Source organism: Mytilus edulis, chromosome 5 (genome assembly GCF_963676685.1).
Source record: "Mytilus edulis chromosome 5, xbMytEdul2.2, whole genome shotgun sequence".
In the NCBI taxonomy this organism is placed as follows: Eukaryota; Metazoa; Mollusca; class Bivalvia; order Mytilida; family Mytilidae; genus Mytilus; species Mytilus edulis.
Genome location: NC_092348.1, coordinates 91098460 through 91125813, shown reverse-complemented (window position 1 = coordinate 91125813; position 27354 = coordinate 91098460). Strand labels below are relative to the sequence as shown.

General features: G+C 32.9%; 1 protein-coding gene and 1 long non-coding RNA gene across 2 annotated transcripts in view; both read left to right on the top strand.

The window, feature by feature from the left end:
• Positions 1–408: 408 nt before the first annotated feature.
• Positions 409–2194, top strand: LOC139522560 (uncharacterized). Its single transcript, XR_011664475.1, has 2 exons — positions 409–519; positions 1897–2194. It is a non-coding gene; the product is annotated as an uncharacterized lncRNA (long non-coding RNA).
• A 5347-nt stretch (positions 2195–7541) lies between these two features.
• The window catches only part of LOC139524802 (cell adhesion molecule CEACAM5-like), a 44782-nt gene continuing 24969 nt past the window's right edge, over positions 7542–27354 (top strand). The window contains exons 1-2 of the mRNA XM_071319886.1: positions 7542–7674; positions 10611–10946. Of these exons, the coding sequence (XP_071175987.1) occupies positions 7626–7674; positions 10611–10946 (385 nt within the window). The 5' untranslated portion in view covers positions 7542–7625. The remainder of the gene's footprint in view (positions 7675–10610; positions 10947–27354) is intronic.

Genomic DNA, 27354 nt, shown 5'->3' with positions numbered 1-27354 from the left:
TTTCGTCTACTATGTTCTGCATATGTTCTACATAAAGAAATGCGTGTACCATGTCAGGAATATAATAGTTTCCGTTTGATTAACGTGTTTGATTTGCTTTTGCCATTGATAAGGGACTTTCTGTTTTGAGTTTTCCTTGGGGTTAGGTCATTGTAGGTATTTTTGTTATTTTACTTTTTGTTAACATAACCAAATGTATGACCAACAATATGTGTACAAGCAAATTCATTTACCCTGATACATGACCAAATATTAAATTTTGAAATAATATACGGTATAAGACTTTTACCAGGAAATGATTATTATTTAATTATCGAATGATGACCCTTGGTACGTTAGTCACCTTTGAACGTGGTGACCAAGTCAATAACAAGTGTACTAAACCGGTTCTTATCATTTTATTTAAACTTAAATTCCGTGTTCCTATCCCATATCTTGTCCATTCCACCTGCTACAACCTTGTACAATCACACGTATAACTTACATTAGGAGTCTTAATTTATCTAACAAATTGAGAAGGTAAGTGATTTAATTGGTAATTCGATCGAAATTAAGAATATTCATCATCGGCTCTTAAATACTACGGGCCTCCAGATCTAGATTCATCCATGTTCCAATTCAAACCTTAATCATAATCCGACTTTATGTACAATTTAGAATAAAATTCATTAAAATAAATTTCATGTGTTTCCCACTTTAGCCTTTCCCTCATCTTGCTTAAATGACAAATATGCTGTAAATTTGCAACAAAATCTATTTAGGTAAATTTCGGTAGCTAAGGTTGAAGGGCATAACAAACTGGAGGACAAAGCCTCCCAACGGTTATATCTTTTGTACATAACTGCTTCCTTATGATTCTGACCGCAATACTGGTACACGGGTGGTACCGCGAGAAATCTACATCAATTAGTGTGTTCCTTGTTTTGTTAACATCTCCAGATGTCAATTTTGAATTGCGCAATAAGGAAAGACATACAATTTTATTGGTGTTCATTGGAAAATTATGTTAATAGCTGGAAGCGTCTAATGATTCTTTTGTTTTGGACCGAAAATCTAATAAATGTTTATTCTCTCATTTTATTGATATTATGGTGTGGTTATTTACCTCTACGAGAATATGTTTTATTCTGCATAAGGAAATGTATTAATTTTATTATTCATGAATAAAACTCAACGATAAACAATTAAAATACCGAAATTACAGAACTCCAAGAAAATTTTGAAACAAAAAGTACATAATTAAATGTCAAGCTCAAACACATCAATCGGATAGATAACAACTGTCATATTCCTGCCTTGGTACAGGCATTTTTTATGTAAAAAATGGTGGTTAAACCCTGGTTTAATAGCTAGGTAAAACTCTCTTGTACTACTGTCGCATATAAAAATGACATTGTTCTCCCTTTCAAAACTTACTGTGTCAACGATAAAATCAATAAAAGAAAAACAAAGCTGTAAGGGCATTAACATAATACTATAGGATATCCTACGAACGAGATTTAAAAAATTATAAAACACAGGATTCTACTCTTTGGTCAGGTTGTTGTGTCTGTGACATATTCACCATTTCCATTCTCAATTTTATCTAATGCTATATAGTGTGGAATGCACTACCATGTGGTATGAGTGCCAATGAGACAACTCTCCATCCAAGTCACAACTTATAAAAGTAAACCATTATAGGTCAAAGTACGGTCTTGCTTTTGTGTCGTTGAGTAGCTGTCTCATTGGTGTGTACTCACCATTTTCCTCTGTGTATATTACATTTGTATAACAGTTACTAAGTTGTATTTGTGTAATTCGTATACAAAATTACCTATTATATGACAAAGTAATTGATTCATAACAGTTTGTGGTGGTAATATAGTTGACTTTTATATATATATTGTTTTTCAGATGACGAATTTTAAAGTTTTTCTACTGGTTATATCAGCTGTTTGTGTTTCGTATGTATGGACATGCCGTGATAATTACGCACAAAGTCATCATAGTAAATGTTACTGCCCATGTGACGATACCTTTAATGCATGTGAGACCAACTGTACAACAATGTACCATGACAAGCAACACCTTAGCCACTGCCAAATTAGGTGTACTGATGGTCTGGCCTGGTGCATCAATGCATGTAATCACGGATAAATATGTTAAATAGTTTAACAAGCTTTTAAGGTCTAAATAAAAACTAACTATAGTGTGTTCGCCTTTTTATGAGAATAATTGATGACAGATTTATTTGATATGGAGATGTGGTGTCATAGCACACATACAGTATTTACAAACATTAAATCGGCTTTAGTATTCAATATTAAATAGGCTAATTAATCATTCAAATGTAATCTTTCATCATAATTTTTATATACGACAGTACATAGGATATTGGCAATAGGGGTCAGTTGACAACTAACCATTACGACAAAAGTGATGGGTTTAATTTACCCATTGTTAACTTTCCATTTCTCTTTACGGACCTTTATATGTTCTGTTTGATCACAATGGACTATCTATATATATCATGAATATGGAACGCCAAAACTGTCTTGTTATGCCCATTTATATTATATGATGTGCAAATATCCTAATATGATGTGCAAACATCATTTTATGGTATGCAAACATCATTATATGATGTGCAAACATCTTTATAAGATGTGCAAATATATTAATATGATGTGCAAATATTCTTATATGATGTGCAAATATCCTTATATGATGAGCAAACCATCATATAATGATGTGCAAGTATCTGCTATAATTTCGGCTCATATCTGTAGCTATTGCTCGCGAGAAAGTGCATTTTAAAAGAAAAGTGAGACAGTGAAAAGTAATAAAAATCAATTTTACAATCGTTTCGGAGGACGTTTAAGGTCAATTATTACAGAAGCTAGTTGAAGAATTTTCCGATGGCGGCAAAAATATGATAAAACAAATTTTGGGGTCTTTTATAGCTTGCTCGCGCGAAAGTGCATTTTAAAGGGAAAGTGAGACAGTGAATAGTAATAAAAATCAATTTTACAATCGTTTCGGAGGACGTTTAAGGTCAATTATTACAGAAGCTAGTTGAAGAATTTTCCGATGGCGGCAAAAATATCATAAAACAAATGTTCGGGCCTTTTATAGCTTGCTGTTTGGTTTGAGCAATAGCTCCGTGTTGAAGACCGTACTTTGATCATTCATCGTTTACGTTCTACACTATTGTGACTTGGATGTAGAGTTCTTTCATTGACATTTATACCACATCCTTAATTCTATTCATTTCAAAAGACACCAATGAACTCAATATCAGTTTAAAAAACATTTCATAACAAAAGTTACAAAATTATCTACTCTTGCATAATTATACCGGTATGGATGATTGATTGATTGATTGGAGTTAAATGCCACTTTCAACACTATGATACTATTTCATGGCGGTGCGTTTATATCGGTTGAGGAAGTCAAAGTGCCTAGAGAGAACCACCGACTCTTGGTAGGAAAACTGATAATTCTATTCAATTAGTATTGGCGTCGAGCTTACTTTCACAGTGTAGGGTTTGTACTCACAAAATAAGTTGAGTTTTGATAGGCTAGTGATACAGTAGTTCGACTTCTTGCAAAACTCGGCTACATATATGCATATACGTACGAGAACATGTTAACGTGATATGAATATGAACCCTGCTTCATCTAGACCGACACATTTAGCCGGATATTTCACATGCTATTTCACAGGCAAATATGTTAACTTACCCGGACACATTATTCTGATTCCTAGCCGACCGGTCTTTGCTTCTACTCATAAATTTTGCGTGCTAAGCAGGGAAGCAGCAAATAACAATTTTTAGTTTTTTGGTTTTGAACCGGACTAGGTTCGAACTCATGACCTTCCGCACTCAAGGCGAATATGCTTCAATGAAAGCTCATCTTTCAAGTTTGATACAGCTCTGAATTTTGATATGATTCAACATCTGACACATCATAGGTTTGTGACAAATAATGAATGTGTTCTAAGATTTCAAAAAGTTAAATTGTACATTTGGCTATTATATTGTTCAATATCCAAAGTATAAATATGTTGTTAGATTCAGCATAACAAAGAACCCTACGACTTTTAAGGTAGCACAATACAAAGATTGTTTTACTTCCAATCACTAACCTTTGAAATGCTGTAACTTTCTTATGAATGCATTGAAAATAATAAAAGAGGTATATATAGGTAGATAAAAGATTAATCTGTTAAATGAATGCAATATATTTATTATGCAATCATTATGTAATCAATTATTATGTAATTAGTGGCAAAATCTGGGTAAGTTCACTTGAATGAATTTAGCTCTATCATCTCTTTAACTATACAGAAAATTTTAAGGGGATCTTAATCAACACATCATGGGCTTCAAAAGGGTGTCTCAGATTGTCCCTATTGTATTCCATTCTCTCATAAATCTCTAATTACTGTAAACATCCTAACCAAATAAAAGAAGATAATGTTTAATTAGGTGTAAAATTTGTTCTATACATTCTATCTGAAATCTGAGACACCCTTTTGTAGATATTTACCATAGGAACAACATATAATAAAATCAACCCTCTAGGGATGCCTATGCAGAAGCTAATTTCATTTGAAAGTGGAAATTTGGTGAAAAATATTTTAGAAACAGTTAACATTATAATTGGTTACATAATTGTTGCATAATACTAACATTGCATTTGTTTGAAAGAGTAATCTGTTAGCTATCCAAAACTACCACTTTTATAAATTTTCAAGCATTATTAAGAAAGTTACAGCATTTTAAAACTTTGGAGTTGGAGTTATAAAATCTTTGTATTGTGCTACCTTAAAACTCTTGTTTTTTTTCTAGATTTTGACATCTATATATTTAACGAGAAGCTTAATGCCAAAACTTATGATGTGTCAGATATTGAATCATATCAAAATTCAGAGCTGTATCAAACTTGAAAGATGAGCTTTCATGGAAGCATATTCGCCTTGAGTGCGGAAGGTCATGAGTTCGAACCTAGTCCGGTTCAAAACCAAAAAACTAAAAATTGTTATTTGCTGCTTCCCTGCTAAGCACGCAAAATTTATGAGTAGAAGCAAAGACCGGTCGGCTAGGAATCAAAATAATGTGTCCGGGTAAGTTAACATATTTGCCTGTGAAATAGCATGTACAATATCCGGCTAAATGTGTCGGTCTAGATGAAGCAGGGTTCATATTCATATCACGTTAACATGTTCTCGTACGAATATGCATATATGTAGCCGACTTGTGCAAGAAGTCGAACTACTGTATCACTAGCCTATCAAAACTCAACTTATGTTGTGAGTACAAACCCTACACTGTGAAAGTAAGCTCGACGGCAATACTAATTGAATAGAATTATCAGTTTTCCTACCAAGAGTCGGTGGTTCTCTCTAGGCACTTTGACTTCCTCAACCGATATAAAGAGCCAGCTCATGGACGCCTCCGGGTGCGGGAATTTCTCGCTACATTGAAGACCTGTTGGTGACCTTCTTCTGTTGTTTTTTTGTTTTGTTTTGTTTTTTTCTATGGTCGGGTTGTTTCTTTTTGGCACATTCCCCATTTCCATTCTCAATTTTATTATGAGAAAAGAAATGACTCTTCATTTACTAATAATTTATTTTGGATGTAACGCGTCTTCTCATTGGCTTATAGTGTTTTGTCCATTAGCTCCTAGACACATTTTTTCATGTGACCGTGACGTCATCAACGTTTTTTCGTGATTTACTCCAGCTTAAAAACAACACGTTAAATAATGTAATGCGTCTGAAGCGCTTTTCTGGATTTTCCTTCATCAGGAACGCTCAAAGCAAAACATATGAAATCCGAGGATGTATAAGTACCGAAATCGTTGAAGAGCTATGTGACAAAAATACCTAAATGAAATTTAGAATTGAATTATAAGGAATGACTGTAATATTTTTTCTGTCTATTCGAAATAACATTAAAAAAAATGTGGTGCACACTTAAAATAACCCACTACGCAGATGTTATTTCTTCATATAGATAGAACAAATATTACAGTTAGTTCTTCAATTATGTATTCTCAATTTAAGATTGTTACATTCCCCTGTCACTTTCTTATGGTGTTTAAATATCTCAGCTTGTGTACATTGTATGTTACAAAGAAACCTCTGTATAACTGAATATTTATTTTACCAAGGTTTTCGATATCACAATCTGTGCATAACTTGTACTAACTTTTTTCATCAGTACAAGCACATTATCGTAAATATAAATCAATATGCAGACATATCAATTACCTGTGTATAATATGACGTAACTGTTTTTCATAATTTATGTTTCTTTTAAATTGTTTAACATTTCACAACAGGTTTATACTTTTTCAATGTTTTATTAACTATGTATTTACATTGTATCACTGATCAAATTTATTCGTTCATTGTGTGTCAATTGTTTGCACTTGTCCTAAGTCAGGTATTTGATTTATAGTGGTTGTCGTATGTGTATACGGTTGATAAGTGGTTCTTGCTTTTCGTTTTTATATAGTTATCAAAAGTACCAGGATTATAATTTAGTACTCCAGACGCGCGTTTCGTCTACATAAGACTCATCAGTGACGCTCATATCAAAATAGTTATTAAGCCAAACAAGTACACAGTTGAAGAACATTGAGGACCGAAAATTCCAAAAAGTTGTGCCAAATACGGCTTAGGTAATCTAGATTAGACCGTTGGTTTCCCCGTTTGAATGGTTTTTCTCGTTGTCTTGAAGACCAGTTGGTGCCCTTCGACTTTTCTGCCCTTTGGTCGGGTTGTTTCTTTTACACATTCCCTACTTCCATTCTCAATTTTACATACTAATTGTCACATGTGGTAATACTGTAGTGATATACATTTTATGTTAAATTTGTCAGTGTGATATAATATTATATGTGTCAGTTTATCCTTAATTTCAAATAAGGATGTTTATGTCATTCGATAGTAAAATATGTTGTATCAAGAATGCCGGAAAAAATCTTAATTTGTAGGAAACGTACTATGGTGACCTATAGTTGTTAATTTCTGTGTCATTTTTGTCTCTTGTGGAGAGAACTTTCATATTCTGTAAAAGCAAACCATTATAAGTCAAAATACTGTCTTCAACAAGGATTATTTGCTCACACCGAACAGCAAGCTATTAAGGACCCCAAATATGACTAGTATTAAACCATTCAAAATGGGAAAACCAACGGTCTAATCTATATATAAAACAAGAAGCGAGAAACTTACATAATATAATAAAAAAAGAAGATGTGGAATGATTGCCAATGGGACACCTCTCCACAAAAGACCAAATGCCACAGAAGTTAATAAGCACATTTTGACCTTTATAGGTAATGAGAAACACCCATATCGTATAGTTGGCAATATAAGGTCTCAATTGTAAGTAAAAGGATGTAATGGTTCTCTTTATTCCGATAGATTATGTATTATGCTTTTGTATAAAACATATAAAGGGTTATTAAATCGTACCTAATAAAGTCTCGTAACATAAATTTAGTATGATCGCATAAACAACAACTTTACTCTATCAATAACCAATCAATAAATCTTTTGAAGGAATTAAATACACATACATTTATGTACCCTAATAAATGTACCCGGAAGATGTTATATAGCAAACATGTCATCAGAAATACTGAGGCTATTTGTTTTCATTTCTTGTTTCACAGGTGAGTAATACATAATAATACAAATAATAATACAAATAATACATTACACCATTGATTGTCAATAATATAACATTGAAATATTCGGGACTAAAGTGTAACGCTATTCAATATTTGATTGGAGAATAAATGTATTGTCTTCTTGTATTGAATATCTCATACTTTTAAAATTGCATAAAGGTTTCTATGATGAGTTTACATAAATACTTATATCACGAACATTTTCATAACCTTATATACTACAAATGTATTTTAAAATATAAAGAAAAAAAGAAAAAAAGAAAAAATACTGCACGGGTACAACAGCCTACACAAATACCACCCTTTGCATCCTCTAAAACTGAAAACAAACAAAGGCAAGAAACTACGAACAAGACAGAGCTCTGGGACTTGGTACAGCACAAACAGGGTGGTAAACGCACGTTTGACGTGTAGCAATTAAAAAAACCCAGAAAGTTTAATCCTTATTTGTACTATAACATTGTTTATAAAACACACAATTTTGATACGCTTCATCTTTACGTATCAGCAATTGCTCCTGTACAACTTGACAGAATTTTGTAAAATTTCTACAGAATCTTTCTATCATAATGTACCTTTTTTACTTTTCAATTCGTCTTAAGAAAAAATTGTATAAATTAACCAAACACACAGATAAAACAACAACACAGCATAAACCTTTTTAAGGAGAAAGACTTAAAGGACAATTTATAAAGTAAAAAATAAAACTAAACAAAATTGGATGCAAAATCTTTTTGAATTACCTTTAAATTAAATTGTTTTAATCATTTGTATTATGTCTCAAAATTGTGTAAAACGTAATTTGCCCTCGACAGAATTATTCATACAATTTCAGAATTTTAATGCAGATTAGTGATGTATAAATATAACGAAACAAATATTATTAACATTTGTTTACATCTGGTATTGTAACTGATCAAGAATCCCACCCTTTCAAATGAACAATAATTCATCAAAAACATATCATTGTAAATTTAGTCATATTGAAAATAAGAGAATCATTAGACTCTAGAAGTCGACATATTTAAAACAACATGTTTTTTTTCAGCAAGTATTTGAGGGATCTGACGTAAAAAAAATCTACTATTCATTAGCAGTCATTTCCCTTTTTTGTCAGAAAGTCTAATTTAAAAAAGGAAGACTCGTTTCCGAATGCCTTTGTATTTATGTATTACTGCATTCATATGTAATAATAGAAAAACGAAGGATATGGGATATTTGTTCATGACACAAAATTAGTACATGCACAAATGAAACACACAAAAAGCAAAGATACAGTGATTGTATTGCTGTTATTCACTTCAAAGTTACAGTGAGGTATTCGACACGGAGCAAACAAACTCTCACCTTTTTCATGTTTCATGTTCCTTAGCACCGGCTAGAGCGGATTATTTTGCAAAAATAATTGTGTTGGCCTTTTTTTAGATGTAACAGAATCTGTCACATTTGTGGTAGTAAGGAAATGTATATACCTCTAATCATTTGACAAGTTGACAGATATTCTTCATCGGATTATGGTTGTATAAGGCAATCAGGTTTTTTGTTGTGTTTATTTATATGTCTGTTTAAAACAAACCTAACTGTTTCGAAGGCTTAAAAATTTACCTTGAATTTACAGAATATTACAGAGAAATGTGTTTTAATAAACATATTCTTTATTCTGTTATTAAATAATGTCAAATTGATAGTGTTCAATATCGAAATTTTGGAAAATCGCGTCAGACGGACGAATCATCCCTTATCAGGTTAAATTAATATAAGGCACACAACCGTTTAATTTAGTTATATCGTTAAATTATTTCACGAACCTACGATATGCAATGACTAGACACAACTAAAATGGAGAATTGTCTACTTCGTCTGCAGATAGATCAAAACTGATTGAAGTCGTTACACTTCATGTTTATTGTTTATCGAATTATATTTGTTTTACCCCAACAACAGTACCATAAATACGGGTCAACGTATTGGCGTCCGATGATCACATTGACGATGTGTAACATCACGATTGCTACATCTGGAAAATTTACCGATGAAAGCTGATCCAGACATAGTTTCGAATGTCCCGGGCGTCCAAAAAATCCGATACAGATAATCGGAAACCTTTCCATGAAATCGACTCCTCCATTTCACACGGTACTGTGATGCTGGCAATCTAATAAGATACATTGTACCTACAATACTGAAGATGAATTGATCGACAATCAAGATTCATGTTATAGATTAAGATGATAGTGCATGTGTATTACGACTCCGGAATGAATGGTTTGCAAGGAAAAATAAAAATAACAAAAATCCTGAACTGCAATGGAAACTCAAAACGGAAAGCTCTTTTTAAAATGGTAGAATCAAAAGCTCAAACACATCTATCACATGGAAAACAACTGTAATATTCTTGACTTCGTACAGACATTATATTATGTAGGGAAAAGTGTATTAAACCAGCCTTTATAACAACTAAACCTTTTACTTGTTTGACAGTCGCATTGAATTCAATTTTATATTTATTTTTAAGACAATAATGTGTGAGCAAAACAGACAACCTGCGTTTTGGTGTAGGAAATGTGATAATGTGGGTTGATATACCATACCCCCATAAATACACATCCCCGACAAAATTAACGTCATGAGATAAAGAAATGAGGTTTTGTCACATTTACACTATGTGTAATTTGGAATACGTCCTAATATTTCCTCACAAAGCTTTATCTAACGACTCAGTATTTTTACTAAAAGTGTAAACAATTTAAGGCAATTACTAACCCGGATGTCCGAATGTTCAATGTCTAACTAGATAACGTACAATAAAACAATAAATTTCATGAATTTATTTAACCTTATCGAAAATAAGAAATACTAATTCATAATTAAAGATCAAAGCTGTTTCCTAACATAATGTATTTTATTAAATTTTACAGGAGTTTTCTGTATAACATTAGAACCCAGTCCAATAGCAAACAGTCAGAGATACAGCTCACTGGTCTTTAAGTGTTCTTTAATCAAAAGCTGGACATCTGCGGTATTTACCTTCGAAAACATAAATATTGCTTTTCTCATCAATTTGAACAACGAATCATGCAGAAATTTTGCAGATCCTAATCCGGGATTATATCAGACGAGTTGTGACATCAACTCCAGTACAATTAATTTGACCATAAACAATGTAACTGATGATGATGATAGAAAGTATATTGAATGCAGAAGTAATTTTGGAAACGTAGAAGAAACGGTTTCGACGACAATAAATGTTCAATGTAAGTTGAATGTTTATTAAGTATATAAAGTAGTTGTTAGTCATTCAGGTTTTGTAATGTAAGGTTATATCAATGCTCTAACTTGCTCTTTTAAAACAACTATTTTTACTAATTATTATTTGGATGGAGAGTTGTCTCATTAGCACTCATACCACATCTTCTTGTATGTATATCAAATAGAAAACTTAAGCATATGAACGTTAAAGATCCCGGAAAATATTTAACGAATGATTTGACTTGAATGCACTTATATAAGTATCGCTCAACGTTCATATGTTCTGCTTTTAAGTGCCTGATCATGTCATGTGGTAATGACATGAATAAATATGCAAGATGTAATATGAACTTGCTTCGGACGCAAGAAATTATCAAACGTGTTGTTTTTAATTTTTTACATCACTGGGTCGATACTTCTGCTGGTGGACTATCAGTCCCCGAGGGTATCATCAGCTCAGTAGTCAGTATTTCGGTACTGACATGATTTAACAAACTACTAAAATTGCCCGTTTATGAATTTAGAAATTATTAAAAAAAAAACTAAGGTTTCAACTTCCTCAGGCAAAGTTGGCTTTATATGAATTTGGCTATTTATTTTAGGTATTTCTAACATATAGCTCTTTAACGGTTTCGGTACTACTACATCTTCGGATTCCAAATTGTTTGTCTTTGAGCGTTCCAGATGAAGGTAAATCCAGAAAAGCGCTTCGGACACAAGAAATTATTAAACGTCCTTCAACTGGCCCTAAACAAATATATACTAGTTCAGTGATAACGAACGCCATACTAATTTCCAAATTGTACACAAGACACTAAAATTAAAATAAGACATGACTAACAAAGGCCAGAGGCTCCTGACTTGGGACAGGCGCAAAAATGCGGCGGGGTTAAACATGTTTGTGAGATCTCAACCCTCCCCCTATACCTCTAGCCAATGTAGAAAAGTAAATGCATAACAATACGCACATTAAAATTCAGTTCAAGAGAAGTCCGAGTCTGATGTCAGAAGATGTAACCAAAGAAAATAAACAAAATGACAATAATACATAAATAACAACAGACTACTAGCAGTTAACTGACATGCCAGCTCCAGACTTCAATTAAACTGACTGAAAGATTATGATTTCATCATATGAACATCAGGCAAAATCCTTCCCGTTAGAGGTTTAGTATCATACCATATCACATGTTTATTTGAGAATGTGCAGACATGTGAGAGTTGCTGATCTGTCAATTATAATAACTGTAACAGATGATACGATAATAAAGCGAGGTGAACTTTATAACACTATGCATCATATAGATACATATATTTTGGTGTTGTAGAAGGTTATGTCGTTATCGGACTGTTTGTGATGTCTTTACACTCTTAAACTAATTGAATGTGTACTGATTTATATTTTAGTCTTAGAATTATCTTTTGGTAGCCGCTATAGGTTGCATTTTGAAAATACAGCTGTACATTTTACCCATTGAAAAGAAATTAGTGAATTTGATGCTTTTCATTCTGCGATATTATTTTTTTCGAATTTATTAGTAAAAGTGGAGCAGTTTTAGCCGTTAATGGAGTTCCTACGGGAAATTGCATTGTTTATATTAACAGAATTGCAACTCATATTGGATGGAAAAAACAGAACATCGTTCACTTGTATGTTTGTCCATCTGATGAGTTAAGCCAATTTCAACTGATTTTTATAGTTCGTTCTTATGTTGTACTGTTATACCACTGTCCCAGGTTAGAGGAGTATTAGGATCCCGCTAACATGTTTAACCCCGCAACATTATGTATGTTTGTGCCTGTCCCAACTCAGGAGCCTGTAATTCAGTGTTTGTCGGTTGTTTATGTGTTACCTTTTTGTTTTTCGTTCCTTTTTTGTACGTTAAAAATAAGGCCGTTAGTTTTCTCGTTTGAAATGTTTTACATTGTCCTTGCGGGGCCTTTTATAGCTGACTATGCGGTTTGGACTTTGCTCATTGTTGAAGGCCGTACGGTGACCTATAGCTGTTAATTTGTGTGTCATTTTAGTCTCTTGTGGAGAGTTGTCTCATTTGAAATCATACCACATCTTCTTCCTTATTATGACAAGTTTAATCAAGTCTTACTTATCGTCGTAATGCAATTACCTAAAATATGAAGTTTTAAAAATATTTTATGAAGATTGAAAACGCATGAGCGTTTACTACTCACCATATTTGTAGGGGTATTTTTTGTGCTTCAAATTCAAAATTCAAAACTTAGCCGTAACACATAAAAGTGTTTTTTGTGACAACGACTTAAAATACAAACTAGAGATAGAAAATTACATCAACAAATTTTACAATAGTGTTCTATCCTCAAAATTGTACTTTAATATACCATGTTCATTAAACAGCAGAATTATTTTGCACAGTTGAGGCACCTAGTGCAACACAAAAACGTTATTAAACAAATAATTCATCCTGTTAAGGCTTTGATTCAATTATCATAAAATTATTTTGCATAGAAAACAATAACTGACTTAGAGATGATAATTTAGTCAAAAAAAAGATTCCCTCACTTATATCTGGAACACACAGCTCTTTTTAGACGATGTTTGGTTGAAATATAATATCAAAGTAAGATTGTGTGATCAATTTAAACAATAATGGAACGAGACTATTCAAAACTGTTCCAAAGCCTTGAGTTATCGTATTTATTAAGAATTTTTTGTGTTTTGAAGAATATTTTAATATTTTAGACGAAAAAGATTTTTTGACATAATGTAAATTTTAAAATATGTAACCATAAACTTCCAGTCGAACTTGGAAGATGGTATTACCAATGTCATTTCAACTGATCGGGCGGAGCTTACGTTTTAATTTGCATAAGGACAGTCTATTTGAAGATGTGTGTGATAAGGATGATAGCCGTTATAATTATTACTGATTTCTAATCACCTATCAGTGTCATCAAAGGAATTTAAAAAACAATGACTGGACACTTCATTGATGAGTTTATCCTAAAACACCTATCTATAGATGGACTGGTTTATTGTGAGCGAATCGGTTAAACTCCGCCCAGTCAAGTGAAATAAATTGAGTAATACAATATAGAAAGGGAAAAAAGAAAGTGTAATTTATGTAACCTAGATATCGGAGATGAATTCCATTACATTATTAATTGTTCACGTTTTAAAGACGAGAGAAATAAATTCATAAATCGACATTTTAGTATAAGGCCAAATATTATAGTATTTACTGAAATTATGTCGTCTACAAATAGGCCAGGTCTCATAAATGTATGTAAGTTTATACGAATTATAAACAAGCAAGTGTGTCCTCCTGAATCAGTCCTTTTTGTATTTGATGTTGTTGTATATATTGTATATTTATGTTTATGTAGTTAATATATTGTATTATACATGCATGTCTTCTCTGTACCTATGTATTTGGTGAAGAGAATAAAGATATTTAGTAATACAAAAACAATTTGTGAATGCATATGGAAGTTTTTCATTAAAAGTGTAAATTTCAGATAAAATAAATTGAAAATCAACAAATAAAAAGTGGAATCTTAAATACTCTTCAAAATGATTTTTTTCTCATTATTTATGTACTGTTTCGTAGGGGACATTTGTCTATTACAAAAATGTTTCTCAACTCACATCTTATGCCATTTCCATGTCTTCTATTGACATTCCAGTTAGTGTTACTTTATATACTAGAAAGATCTCCTTTACTGAATTGCAGAACCATTTTTTTTTTATCGATATAGAGTAGTCAGTACTTCATATATAAAGGTACAACTCATGTAACGTAGTGCACATTTTGATAAGTTTCGTAGTCGACAAAACATTTCGTACTTGACATCAACCCTATTTTATGTTGATAAAAACATACTAGAAATTACCTGAAACTAACCCTTGTTATTGTTTTGCACGAATATAAAATTGAAAACAAAAACGTTTTTCACCCATACTTGTTTCGTAGTTGACCGTTACGTAGTGGACATATTCACATGTTTTAATTTGTCCCCACAATGCCTATATTGCAATAGTAGCAAAAATGATTAAATTCATCAAAACACATACTAAGCTGTACACTGAATTTTTTTTCATAACTTTAAAACCAGATACTGAAGGAGATTTGACCCGTTTCGTAGTGGACATTAAAAAAAATACGGTATCACTCTGGTCCATTTGATGTGCTCAATTTTGTTTGCCAACAATTCAATGCAACTGCCGTTATAAAAGCATCACTTCTATTGTAAGACCCTAATGTTTATATCTCTTACAAACATTGATTTTATAAAATTGTTTATTAGCAAAATTTAATGACTTCGTTTCGTAGTGGATATTTTGTCGAAATGTCAAGGACACACCTCCTAAAATTAAAAACCCTTGGTCAAAAGCTGTTTATTAAAATATGTTGACTTTAAACATACTTTTAAATAATAATACAACTTATATTAAGTCAAAACAACATTTATTTCTACCTTTGTTTACAATATTTTAGAGTATGAATGTTGAGTTGGAGGTCTAGGGACATGCCATTTTGGTTATTTTGAACCATTCTAGAATCAATATCTTATTAATTCCCTCTAAAAGTAGAATGTTTCTTTGCTAAAAAATGTTAAACCTAATTCCATGTACTGACTGCGCAAATAAATTACGTATAAAGATCAAACACATTTTTTTTAAATAGGCTGGGACAAGAAATCACGTTTTTTATTGAAAAACTCCCATATATCATCACATACTTTTTTTTCTCGAAAATTGTTCATTGTACGGAAATACGCGAAAACGATAAAATTAATAGAAAACAAAAAAATAACGGATTTGTTAAAAAAAAGCGGAGTGTTAAAAAAAACTGTCCTGTCCCTAATTACCTATGACTTTTTTTTATATATTTGATAATATTCTCCAGTCATAAAATCTTTTATAGAAATTCAACCTACAACAGTTTTCATATAGTCCAGTCGATTTGTGCAGATTTTTGGCAAAATTGGTCAGATTGTGGTAAAATCATGAAATTTAATAGAGTACTAGTATATGTCATGGACATAATTTTCAGCTATGGATTTACTCCGCAAGTCGAAATTGGTAGAAAATGCGGCCATTTTAAAAATGGCGGACGTTTGATTTTTATAAATACATAACAAAATTCATGAACATTATATAAGGGAAGATATTGACATGATACCTGATAAATAGAATGACAGTGCTTATACCAAAAGAGGGACGAAAGATACCAAAGGGACAGTCAAACTTATAAATCTAAAACAAACTTTCAACGCCATGGCTAAAAATGAAAAAGACAAACAGAAAAACAATAGTACACATGACACAACATAGAAAACTAAAGAATAAACAACACGAACCCAATTGTCTTGTTGAACATTTCTTTTTAAATGTTACCCATATTGAATGGCGGCCATCTTAAAAAATCTTAATTTTTTTAAACCAAAATAGGTAGAGCTCTCAAATCATAATTCGATAAAAATAAATATAAAATAAAAATGTCTTTGTATGTGCTTAAGAAACACGACGAAAAGCGAGGCCCGCCGAGTTTTTCTCCTGTTTCGTAGCGAGTACAAATGAAATTATATTTTCCGTCCATATACATATTATTTTTATCCTGAAATTTACACCCAACAGTCTTAGTTATTAAAATCTGAATCAGTTTCTGTTATGTTAAAAAGTAATCGACATAGTTTTAACGCAAACTGCGAAAAGGACCCTGTTACGCAAAAAACAATATCCACACTACCGTTTGCTCAACATAAAATAACAGAGATTTTTATTTTACAAGTACAAATAAAGCAAACAAACTATTTGTATACCTGTCATTTACCATAGACTTTTACATGATAAATCATTTTGTTGATATTCTTTATTTGAAGCAACTTTCAAAAACTTTGATTTCAGACATAATGAGTATCATATCACACAAGTAATGTCATTAGGAAATAATCTGTTCTAAAGTAAAAACACAAAAATCCTGAACTCCGAGGAAAATTCAAAAAGGAAAATCAAATATCAAAAGGCAAAATCAAAAGTCCAAACACATCAAACGAATGGATAACAACTGTCATATTCCTGACTTGGTACAGGCATTCTCTAATGTAGAAAATGGTGGATTGTACCTGGTTTTATAGCTAGCTAAACCTCTCACTTGTATGACAGTCGTATCAAATTTCATTACATTGTCAACGATGCATGAACAACTGTTCAACTGTTCTCAATTGACGTTAATGATATCTCACAATAAATGAGGTTTTTTACTGTCTTTACGCTTACGTCTGGTGTTCAATTTGACATTCACATTCTATTAGTTAAAAGCGCTTGCTGCAGAAGGGTTTCTATATAGTCACATGATATATTCTTCACAAACGACAAGGACTGTCATCTGAGGACTTATAGTGGCCATTTTGAATGATGTCCATTTTGAAAACATGAATTATTTCCAATATATCATTATTCACTATGTTAATTAATTCACTGTTTGCATTTATACTTTTTTTCTAATTTATATTGAATATAAATCGAGTGGTCAGATGCAACATACACATTGTTACAATATAAAGGTATCTGTATCAAAATTTCCTTTACTTTCTCGTTTGCCTAAGTAACTTTTTAAACAGAAATTACGTGTAGGTGATATCACTTATGTCCGAACTTTGTTGGAAAAGATCAAAACTGTAGACTTAAAAACATAAAATGGAGCTAGATATCGAAAACACTTGAGCTGAATAACCTAATGAACAAATAGACTGGAAGGAATTGTGTAAAGAAGACATGTGAGGGCTTGCAATGCCAAGCAGATACACAAAGAGCAGACATAGACAGTTGAGCTGGTAATCAGTCCTTTGATGCAAGCCTACAAAGATGTTGCGCCTTGAATTGGTTCTCCCATCGCTCAATATGAAACAGTTGAATGAAGACTATGCTATGGAACTGCAGAAGCACTCCAGAACCACAAGGCAAAATGGGACAAGTTTTGTCGAGACAAATTTTCAGATCACAAAATGTTTTATTTGTAAAAGTGAAAACATCCTTTTGAATTAACAGTAAGCAACCAAACACTGTAAAGTGGTACTTTTACGGGATCAACAAGAACAATCAGTGCAGTGGTTTTTTTCTGTGGTGATGTACTTTGGGATCTCCAGATGCAATGTCATGTAAATCTACACAAATAGTGCATGACTGTGCACCTGTACTACAAGACTATGTTCTCTTAGCCAAAATAAGCACTGGAGATGTAATATCACAAGTATCATGCTTAATGATTGATAAAACTTGACAACATAGCAAATAGTCCTTAGAAGAAGAAAAAACAGAAAGAAAGCTAGGAATCTTTTGTCCTTGTATTTGTGTATTCCTAAGTAAAAATACATCGACAGAACACGGCCTGGAACTGATATTGGGCTTGAAGATCACGTTAATTTGTACAGTAAACGCCTTGAACCACCTGGAGTTGTCATGAAAGGAAGACCTGATCCAACACTTAAAGAAATGGAATGTAGCTGCCATTTCAGATCTGCAAGAATACAAGCAATGAAGATTAGTTCGCTTGATTTTCAACGAAGGTGATCGTTAAGGTCTGAAACAGACCACATCTTGAAAGGATGAAGGTATCATCTAGCCATACCAGGCAAAATAGTTTAAATAGATATGCTTGATACTAATAATAGCTTTACAGGGGCATTCAATAACAGCTGTCAACACGAACCAGTTAAATAGACATTAGTTTCCATAATAAGAATGATACTGGTCACACAATTAAACAACATCCAGTAATATCGTTGAGTTGTAGACAGCATTTACCATTTCGCAACTATAAGAGTTTAATTGCGCAACTCCACTTTGAAAGGATAAAACTGCAACTTATCAGTCATCAGATAGAGAGTAATATTTCTCAATAATTGTGAAAGTGATTTATTTTGAAAGACTACATAAATTATCCCTGTAAAGCTTTTGATAGTAGCAAGCCTATCTTTTCAAACTATTCTAGTTATATTCGTTAAAAATCAGGAGAACGACGCTACCTTTCTCGTGTGCTTGCATATCTTCTATGGTAGTTAGTATCAAATTTTTCAGAAGGGTAGATTAGTCATTCTTTCCATGACAACTCCGATTTGCTCGAGGCGTTTACTGTACAATTTACCTATATCAGCAAGCTGAAATATTGAAACAATATCTGTTCAATTTGGCAAGCCCCATTCCATGGATAACAGATACCTGACTTTCTTTCGGTATCTTTGAATTCTGTTTTATTGCCTTGATGTGCAGTTTTAACAAACATTTAGCGTGTTATTTGCTCCTGTGATAATTAAAAATCGTCAGCACTGAGTCTGGTTAAGAGAACAATGGTTAGTAGTTCAAGTGCACAGTCATGTACTCTACTGTAGATGCTTCAGGATGATAGTCAGATGCCTCATCCCTAAAAACAAAACAAAAAGATCCCTGCAGTCATTTTTCTTGTTGATTCAACATAACTGTGTCTGGTTATTTTACTAGTATTTTAAAACAAACTTTGACAGGATTAGTTCGTTTTGCCTTGATTCTGGAATGTGTCTCCCATTCCATGGCCGTCATCAAGAACAGTTGAACATTGTGAGAAACTAATTCCATGTGCAACATCTTTATATGCTTACAACAAAGGACTCACATGTCTATGTCTGCTCTTTTTGTATCTGCTTGGCATTGTAAATCCTTACGTTTCCTCTCTTGGCGTTCGAAATATTCCTTCCAGTCTATATTGTGCATTCGGTTTTAGAGCTCCATTGATTTCAATACCTACAATAATTTCCGTTTCGACATAGAGTGGTCATAAATTTTATGGTAAAAAGTAACATAGGCTAACCTGCAAGTAAACGACATTGTGAATTTCTTAAAATACATTTATTCATGCATGCTTTTTATGACCACACTTGGTAAATAACTGATATAGTAAGAAACACTCATTAATAACTGATTGACAAAACTAGTTGTAATACATAAAAACATAAGCATAAATAAAAATAACAATTTATTAAAACGAATAATGATATACTGGAAATTTGTGTTTTCAAAATGACCACCATTCAAGATGGCCACCAGAACTTTAATCTACCAGTCCTAAGATGATAGTCTTTGTCATTAGTGATGAATATACGAAAGGTTATCAAAATTGGACAAGTCATTTATTTTTAATATTATTTTTAATAATTAATAAAAAAAAAAAAATTAAAGCAATTTCAAAATGGCCGCCATTTTGATTTTCTGAATTGGGTCCATAGCTATAAATGTTACTTATGACCTCAAATAAAACTCTGCAAAATTTGATGCTTTTACCACAATCTGAACAATTGTTTCACAAATCGACTGGACTAATACTTTAAACCACACTCTAAACGGCCGCGATTTCGCGGGGGTGTTCTAGTGTGAACAATGCAAAGCGTCTACAGCTGTCAGAATTGCATCCGATTATTTGGAATGTTATCATATTTAATTAATGGAGATAGATCGAACTGTACTTTATCATGAACTGATTTCATGACGAAGTTTCTTCCTCTTTTCCCGAAAGTAGCTAATCTGCCAATGCATGTTAGAAGAGTGTAGTTTTTCGTTTATCTCGTACGCAAAATAGATTGAGGAATTCAGGCGAGGCAAGAGATCGATGATAGCGTATATACGGGTCGCTTTGTCCACTGTTGATCCTGTGATAGACATTCAAAGGTGATATCTTGGCACCAGATTTCTCACTAGTAAAATCCTTGTAGATCTTTGCAGGTCGAACTCTCAGAGGTTAAAGTTGTCTCAGCTGACTCTGTCGGCTCCCCATTTCCATACTGGTAACAATTGATGTTAGTGAAGCAATCCCAACTTCTGAGTGTGGTGGACTCATATCATTTGTAGCAAACGTTGTTTTGTCTAGACAGTTATTTGCGTTCCTCGATTGATTTGGCTAGAACGCTCTGCATCTCTCAAGGGATGCTTTGTTTTGTGTAGGATTTATAGATCTTGTTGCTGATTCAATTTTAAAGTAAGGTATAAACCTTACCAGTACCTGTTGAAACAAACCAGTAAGATTGAGACTCAAAACCAGGATTGTTCTTTGTTTTGCTGATTTCGGATGTATGAAGAGAATTCTGTTAAAGGCGGAAAATCAACTTCGTACTTGAACTTGTATCTTGAAGCCCGTGTTATCCAATTTTCCTGGATGCCATATAGCTAATACTAGTATACAACAATTTTGGGAAGTTCAAACATTTCTGGCATAACGTATGATAATCGTCATATTTTTGGATAAGTGCATCAGCTTTTGCGGTGGCAGCTTCTTTTGTGAGGCTAGAATTTCATAGCGGCCTTAAGCTCTATTTTTTCTCGCACAGCACTTGCAGCCTCCTGTGTCATTTTGGGTTCACCTGCGTATGGCCTCATGTTTCTTTTGAGCTTTCAATTGGGCAGCTTCCGTGTCTGTTTGTGGGGTTTCTATTGTTTTAATATTGCCGCCTGCTTAAGCACGTCTTGTTTACAGCAAAGGCTACTAGTTTAGATGTAGCAGCCTCGGCTTAACCATTAACGTACTCCCACAGTGCAAAGATAGACATATCAGACACACTGGGTCGTCCGCTGTAGTTAACTTACCCTTTGATGTCTTCGATTTAGTTGATCCAGCCATTTTCAAGGAAAAGCCATGCCATGTTTGGTTTTCATAACCAACTCATCTTTATACAATCTAATATCAGTCAAAAGTTTACATGCGTTTGTGTCCTTAAAGTTCATATTCTCATGTGTGAACTTGCGATAATTAGAACAGGTTTGTACATTTTTACCCTGTGCTGTTAGCAGTTGCTGGAGCTGGTTCGGAGTCGTGGTCATTTTCAATACTTGTAATTGGAGTTCCAGTAACGTCATAGTCCTTAATGAAGCAAGGCAATGCTTCTATACGGCGCATATACCTAATATTAAAAATTGATTTACTTTAAATAAAACACAGGTAGTTTCTAGGCATTGTAATCATGTTATTTCAAATATTACTCACGCGGTGGTTGGCCTCAAATTGCGATCCAGAAATTATCCTGCAACGGTCCTTTTTTCAGAGATGTGACGTGCCAAGTTGATTTGAAAAACGGATGCGAGGATACGGTAACAATTAAATGTTGTACGGTGATGTCCAAATTTAACTCCAGAACTTGTAAATTTATCGTGTATAAATTAAACAAATATCATTAACGTATCCAAGTCAACAAACAGCGTTATGATTTATACAATCGCATCAACAAACAACAGTAAATCGTTGGTTTTATTAGGTTTGATTTTATATAAAAAAAAATAATAAAAGTTTATGAAGCGGTATAAGGTTGTCTCCTTCTTCAATCGAATTGTATAAATTATTTATCAATGCTTTTTTTTCTAAATACATTACAACAGCTCGTGATTTTGTTATTGTGCACAATCACGAAACGTCAATATATTTAAATGATAGCTTATTTTGTTTTAGATCCACCAACATCTTCTCCGTCAATCACACAGATTCCTAATGGACCTGTTAAAGAAGGCAACAAGATAACTCTGATATGTAACATTACCGGAGGAAATCCTCTTGCTTCCATTGTCTGGCAGTGTATAGGATTTACAAATGTCAGTCAAATTGGTAACATCAATACAGCAGTGTCGGTAATAGAACGAGTCGTAACAAAAGACGATGATGGTAAAAGATGCACATGTGTTATAAGTCATCCCCTCTTGGATGCCGATAGGGCGGTTACATCTACACTGAATGTTTACTGTAAGTCATCAATAGGATACAAATTTTAATCTTTTAATCTTTATATAAAACAATTAAATTGATTAAATTTTATTGTCTGTATGCTTTATAATTTAATTGATACCTATACATTGGTGTTGTAGAAGTTGATATCTTGTTATTATAGGCGTTGAACTAGCTTTCTGTAAAAGAGGGACGAAAGATACCAAAGGGACAGTCAAACTCAGAAATCTAAAACAAACTGACAACGCCATGGCTAAAAATGAAAAAGACAAACAGACAAACAATAGTACACATGACACAACATAGAAAACTAAAGAATAAACAACACGAACCCCACCAAAAACTAGGGGTGATCTCAGGTGCTCCGGAAGGGTAAGCAGATCCTGCTCCACATGTGGCACCCGTCGTGTTGCTTATGTGATTACAAATCCGGTAAATAGTCTAATTTAAATTTAAATTTAACTGTGACTACTTGAAGACTTAAATCTGTTGTCTTATGTCTTTTGCTAGCTATTGTTATATGTTTTGTGTCGAACTGATGAGTTAAGCAAATGATTTCCTATCTTCCGCTCCTTTGTACACTATTATGTCAGTACAGGGTAGAGTTGGGTGTAATGCGCAAACATATTCTACCCTGCAGATTCTACTAGAGTCTGCCCAAAACCAGGAGCCTGTAATTCAGTCGTTTTCGTTTGTGGCTGTATTTCATATTTCTTATTCGTTTTTAGCACGAACCAAGCCTGTATTTTCTCGTTTACTATTTTTATATTTGCATTACGTCATATTTTCATGTATCAAAATGTGTGTGGTTAAACGACTGTGACTGATTAAGGATTACTAGTAGGTTATTAAGAGTTAATAATGGACGTTATAATGATTTTGAGTAAGAGTTTTTTTTTAAATGTAAATCTGAAAGTTTATGCATGTGGTTGTATAATTCGAATGTCTCTTATTTTATTCGAATTATATGAAGTAATAGACAATACTTTTTTTTTATATATATTTCGATCTATGCTCAGCTACAATTATATCAATTTGACAATTAAATATGAATCACATTCTTTTGCAAATTTTGTGTAACAATTTTTCTTCCATTGGATTTAAGTAACTGTCAAATCCACAGTTGATATGTCGTTAATAAGGAGGGACCCGCCATCTTTTTTTTTTTTTATTAATAAATATTCGATTATTACAATATGATCGACAATAAAACATAACACCACCGTTTTAACGTGATTTTATTCAAATTTAAAACGAAGAAGTAACATAATAAGCTTCAGTTTGTAAGTTTTCATCTGTATGACGTCGCTTTTAGCCATGAAGTCTTCGCGCCAAAAGTATTCATGCAGTTTCGCGGAATTTTAATTTATTTCAAAGGAGTACATGTAGGTTCGATAAGACCCTAAAATGGCTCATGTTTTTACCTTAAAGTTCAAATTAGGATTTATTGACCCATATCACATTGAATCATAGCTAATACATTGACTAGATAGGAAATGTGCCTTTTTATTGAAAATTTACATTCTTGTCCTACTGATAACGTTTCAAACAGTACTCACTTTTTTTCCACAGAAAATCAATGAAAATTGGTTCATTTTGCATTGGTTATTGGACAGGAAACATAGAGCCCAAACGTCGACAAAAAAGATCTTTGAATACAATGTTTGTAATGCTATTTTGAATGTTTAACTTGAATATTTAGTTTGTCGACGCCTGCGCTCTATGTTGCCTGGTCCTAACTTTGGTTGAAATCCGACCAAGTATGTCAAATTTCGGTATATCTCTTATTTTGACCTATTTTGGATGTAGAAATCAATGCTTTAGAATAAAACTTTGACACAAATAGTTCTATTTAACTTTCTCAAATGTCTTAAAGACAATTTAAAACGTATTTTATCTTGTACCATTCATTTTTTTAATCGGGGCCAAATATGGCCCTTACCGAACTTACTCCATTTTTTCAAACTTTTGCGTATTAATATTTCTTGTAATGCATTAGAATCTGAATAACATTACTGTAGTTAAAGAGTTGTCACCATCAAGTTTTATTTGACGGTCGCAAATTTCCGTTTTACTGGTCTCTGCTACGAGTCGCCTTAGAACTGCAGTTGCGACAATTAAATTGCCGATTGCCGATGAAAACTCTTCCACTGCAGTACTGTTATTCCTTATTTGAATGATGATAAAGATGGCTTTCAAAGAATATATTAAAAAAGTGTAGTCAGTGATCTAATTAGCGTGTGGATACATCTTTTGTAATAAAATATTTTAAAGCAAACAAATTCTATGTTTTACAAAATAAAATGCAAGTAAAACAAAATCCCCGCTTAGAATAAACTGTATCTGCTATCGTCGAATCATGTTTATGCTGTTGTTTACAGTCACGAAATGTAAATGTATTTGAATGATAACTAATTGTAATTTAGATCCGCCATCCTCATTTCCGTCACTCACACAGATACCTAATGGACATGTTATAGAAGGGAACAAGATAACTCTGATATGTAACATTACCGGAGGAAATCCTCTTGCTTCTATTGTTTGGCAGTGTTTAGGATTTACAAATGTCAGTCAAATTGGTAATAGCAATACAGCAGTGTCTGTAATAGAACGAGTCGTAACAAAAGACGATAATGGTAAAAGATGCACATGTGTTATAAAACATCCTCTTTTTGATGCCGATAAGGAGGTTGGAGCTACATTGAATGTTAACTGTAAGTTATCAAAAAGATACAAATTGCAATATGTTAATCGTTATATAATACAATTAAATTGATTAAATTGTATTGTCTGATACGTCCATTATCACTGAACTAGTATAGATATTTGTTTAGGGGCCAGCTGAAGGACGCATCCGGGTGCGGGAGTTTCCCGTTGCATTGAAGACCTATTGGTGACCTTCTGCTGTTGTCCGTTCTATGGTCGGGTTGTTGTCTCTTTGACACATTCCCCATTTCGATTCTTAATTTGATTGATATTGATACTTTCACAGATTTGACCAACCGACTTAGACGTAATAACATGAGCAGTACGACGGGTGAAACATGAGGTGCAGGATCTACTTAGATCAACTGATATCACCCCTAGTATGTGGTTGGGTTAATGTTGCCTAGTCTTTATTTGTCTATGTTGTGTCTTGTGTGATATTGTTTAATTGTTTGTCTTTTATCTTTTTAAGCCATGGCGAAATCAGTTTCTTTTCGATCTATGAGTTTGAACGTCCTTATGTATCTTTTGTCCCTCTTCAGTACTGTTGCATTTTTGGCAAACTCGGTCTTTATTAAATCAGATGAGCTAAGATGACCAATGTAATTCTGGATAACTACTGGATTAATAAAAAGAAAATTTGAGGCTTCTTTAATGAGAACACATTAATAAAACCTTCAATTTCTAAATAAAATGGCAATCATATTCTTTTTTATATCTTTATTAAATGATCCCTGGCTTTCCAATGTTTAAGTTTGAGATTTATCGTAAGGAATTTTATGAAGAGTCAAAAGGTTTATATGAAATTGTGCACGTTATATTCCTAATTCTAGTGATGATAACGGACCTGGTTAATGGTACTACAGTATGTTATGTAACTGTCAGAATGAATAATTATTTAATTCGACATATACCCCTTCATCAACTTCTTAATAGGATATGTTATTGGCAAATAACAAATCCACCCTCTGTCTTGTTGGCTTTTGCATAAAAAGTGATAAGACAAATCGTATATCTTTATAACAGATACCTTAAAAAAACAAAACGTTTACGAAGACAAATATATAGTCGGGTAGACTAACATGTTTAACCCCTCCATATTATGTATGTATGTTCCTGTCCCAAGTCAGTGGTTGTCGTTTGTTTATGTGTTACATATTTGTTTCTGTTCATTTTTGTATATAAATAAGGCCGTTAGTTTTCTCGTTTGAATTGGGTTACATTGACATTTCAGGGCCTTTTATAGCTGACTTATGCGGTATTGGCTTTGCTCATTGTTGAAGGCCGTACGATGACCTATAGTTGTTAATTTGTGTATCATTTTGGTCTCTTTGTGGAAAGTTTTCTCATTCTAAAGATCTCACCACCATATTTCTTCTGTAAAAGATTGCCCTGTTATCAATGTTGTGATATTTAACCGGCGGTGTATCTAGTTCTTCTAACGATATATAAGTCATGACAAATCGAACTTAGTGGAGAACCATACTGATAACCAAGAACACTTAATGTATACTAAATAACATGTTTAATATACAATGACTTTTTCCAAGACTTATTTAGAGAATTGTGCGTAAAATAAATTCCGAATGATGAAGAAACAGATATAACATACGTATCACAGAAAACAACACTTAGGTAACTGATTGGTCGAATAGGGCAATGATTATTTTGTTTATAAGGATTTCGTGTTGCACTTAATTTAGAGTGTCTGCTTGTGCCTTTTAATTTTTCATTGTTTGTACATATGCTGTTTTTACTAGTAACAGTCTTGTCTATCCTTTGTTATGAAAAACGTGTGTATATCTTAGATTTTCACATTCGGTCATGTTTTAGTGTTAGAACATTTACTTCATCGATGGTTTGATAATTTGGTGTATCTAAGGATTAGATAAGAGTCAAATACCAATCCGATTTTGTGTGATGATGTGTCACTTGATAAAATACTTGTAAAAGATTTTATAGGAACAATGCGCAGGATATGTTTTTCATT